We start from the raw sequence: 3,075 nt of genomic DNA, 5'->3' as shown, positions 1-3,075 counted from the left end.
CTGTGTCAGCCGGTAGGCTATATAAGACGTGCAGGCTGGGCCTACAAGTATCTACGTAGTTCTATCAATTTGGTGACAGTGGCTATTATTCATATACGTAATATAGCATAGTTCTTTCCCCTAGTTCGAATTCGGGTTTATTCGCTCATAAACTACTGTTTTTAGCATATTTATCTTATTATATCGCGTTGTGGTGGGTTTTTTGCTATTTGAACTTTCAAAACCCAACACCCAAAAAGTATTATGACATTGTTCTTATTACAAGATTAACCAACAAACTTTTTATGCACGGGCCTATCAAGTCGAACTATAGCAAGCTAAGCCGGAGTATCCGGCCTGACTTGGCTTGATTAAGTATATTAAATTTCGGCTTAACTAAGTTAGCTTAACTTGATCTATATATGTACGGACTCTCTTGTTTTGTTTTTTTCTCAGCTTCAGAACCCATTGGCTGTATCACTAGCTCAGCCAGCCTTTCGACATGCTCTCAGCGCCTGGATATTAGTCAAATTACATCAACATTGATCGATGTGGCATGTCAGCAGCATGTTATGCCTAATACTATACGCCTTGTCTTATCTCTCGCTGTTTCTGTCTACCTGAGTGAATTTTTCTCGATGGCGGGATATGAACAGTACAATAAAATCGCCGAATCTACCTCTCTACTAACTGCCGAACACAACTTTGTTGAATAGAATTGTACTTACCATGGTCCTCCTAGTACCCATTGCTGTTTTCCTCCTGGCCATCATTGTCCTGCACGTCCTAACGAAGCTTTGGCTGAACAGATACGTCCTACCTCTGCCACCAGGGCCCAGAGGACTCCCGATCCTGGGAAATGTCAGCGACATGCCCAAGCCGGGTGTGCTCGAATGCCACCACTGGTTCGAGCACAAGAAAAAGTACGGGCCTATCTCTTCTGTGACTGTCATGGGCCAAACCATAGTCATAATCAACGATGCTACTATCGCTCTAGATCTCTTGCGTGACCGCTCTGCCATCTACTCTTCACGACCTAGCCTTACTTTTTCCGGCGACATGTAAGTCTTTCCCATTATGCCATCTTCAATCGAGAATAACTAAGCCGGTGCTAGGGTAGGCTGGCGCCATGTAACCGCCATGATGCCCTACAGCGATACCTGGAAGATCCAACGGCGCAACATCAAAAAGATAACAAGCACGGCCACTTCGCTCGCGGAATTTGACCGCATCCAGGAAACTGAAACTGCGCATTTTCTCGTCAATCTGTTCGAGGCACCAGAGCGTTTACTCGATCATGTAAGACATGAAACTGGCTGTGTTATTTTGAAGATTGTATACGGGTATGATACTAGCCGACATAAGAGGGATCCGCTGGTCGATATGGCGGAGACGACGGTGGCGCAGTTTGCAGAGGCTTCGGTGCCGGGCAGGTGGGCGGTGGATACTTTTCCATTCTGCATGTCTCCTTTTCTTTGTCAACATCTTCTCTTTGCGATTTCTAATATCTTTTTTGTTAGTGAAATATCTCCCCAACTGGGTCCCAGGAACAGACTTTAAGAAGACAGCCCAAGTAATGTCCGACCAATTAACCCAATGCGTAAACCAGCCCTACGCTTTCGTAAGGCAGCGAATGCATAAGGAATACCAGAAACCATCTTTCCTCTCGCAATCCATCGCCACCATCGGTACAGACGCTGACGCAGAATTCATACATAAATGGACGGCGCTAGCACTCTATCTCGGGGGCGCGGATACTGTACGTGTTTTCCCCTCTGCGTTCCCGTTTCCAAACTAAACTCAATAGACTGTCTCAGCCCTCAGCACATTTTTCCTCGCCATGTCCCTCTTCCCCAGCATCCAAGTGGCGGCCCAATCCGAACTTGACGCCGTCCTCGACGTCCCCCCTCGCCTCCCCATAGCCGAGGATCTCCCTGACCTCCCATACATCGAAACTATCGTAAAAGAAACATTCCGCTGGCATCAAGTCGCTCCCATGGGCCTCCCACATACAAACACCTCCTCCGACACCTACTCTGGCTACCATATCCCACAGGGCTCCATCATCCTCGCTAATATCTGGGCCTTCATGCACGATCCATTGACCTACCGCGACCCTTTTATCTTCCGTCCAGAACGGTTTTTGGGTCCCGAGGCGGAACCGGATCCAAGGAGTCATGTTTTTGGTTATGGGAGACGGATTTGCCCAGGGAAGTACATGGCGGAGAGAGCGTTGAAGATTACAATTGCGAGCACTTTGGCAGTGTTTAGTATAGAGAAAGAAGGGGAGATAGAGACGACGTTTTGTCCGGGGTTGCTAAGTCATCCTAGCCCATTTAATTGTAGCATCAGGGCTAGGTCGGGGGTGCATGAGGGGGTGGTGAGGGGGTTGGAGGAAAGGCTCGTGGCACAGGGGGACGGCATGGGGGATGCGGAGGAGTTGAAAGGGGTGAAGTGGTAGAGAGGTAGGTCAATATTTAGGAGTAATTGACTGAGATCTATAACTAATTCGCACATTTCTCAACAAGGTCATGTTCAAAGTTTAAAGTAATTAGTAATGCTGCTGTAGTATTTAGTGAATAGTATGGACTATTACAATTTGTGGATGATAAGGCCAAGAGGTTTCCCATTCTATGGCGCGGCTTACATTGGCTGGGCTAACCTCCTGAACTCGCCTCTCATGCCAGAATTCAAGCAGCAGCGCAGAAATCGGTGTGATTTGTGCAGTTGGAACTGGAATCTACCAAACACGCGCCTAGTGCATGCAATTCAATGCTTTGTGATATGAGTGTCGCACCAACCAAGCATTTAATTTACGCTGAGTACAAATGGCATGCACTGTTCACTCAGAGGTTTTGAGAACCGGGCACTCAGCGGGGTCGAATGTATTGGGAACAGTCTTTGGCTGATGGCTGGTTCCAGCCACCCGAATTATGCAGCTAGTTACATAGTTAGTTAGTTACGATTTTGTCGATTATGGCGGTTGTTCCGTTATAAAGGGATATACATTCCTACTAACTAGTTAAGCAACAAAAGCCTAACTAGTGTAGGATCAAAAGTTACCTGCTTACAGAAAGCGGAAGCTGAAACTGCATG

General features: G+C 47.0%; 1 protein-coding gene across 1 annotated transcript; it reads left to right on the top strand.

Moving 5' to 3' along the window:
* Positions 1-708: 708 nt before the first annotated feature.
* Positions 709-2,440, top strand: COCCADRAFT_41668 (uncharacterized protein; the record flags this gene model as incomplete). Its single annotated transcript, XM_007719846.1, has 4 exons — positions 709-1,040; positions 1,095-1,438; positions 1,500-1,738; positions 1,787-2,440. The coding sequence occupies 4 exons, from the start codon at positions 709-711 to the stop codon at positions 2,438-2,440; spliced, it is 1,569 nt and encodes a 522-aa protein (XP_007718036.1).
* Between the last annotated feature and the right edge of the window lie 635 nt (positions 2,441-3,075).

The sequence above is a fragment of the Bipolaris zeicola genome, assembly GCF_000523435.1.
Source record: "Bipolaris zeicola 26-R-13 unplaced genomic scaffold scaffold_357, whole genome shotgun sequence".
NCBI lineage: Eukaryota > Fungi > Ascomycota > Dothideomycetes > Pleosporales > Pleosporaceae > Bipolaris > Bipolaris zeicola.
The sequence above is the reverse complement of the archived record's forward strand: the minus strand, read 5'-3'. Positions and strand labels throughout refer to the sequence as shown.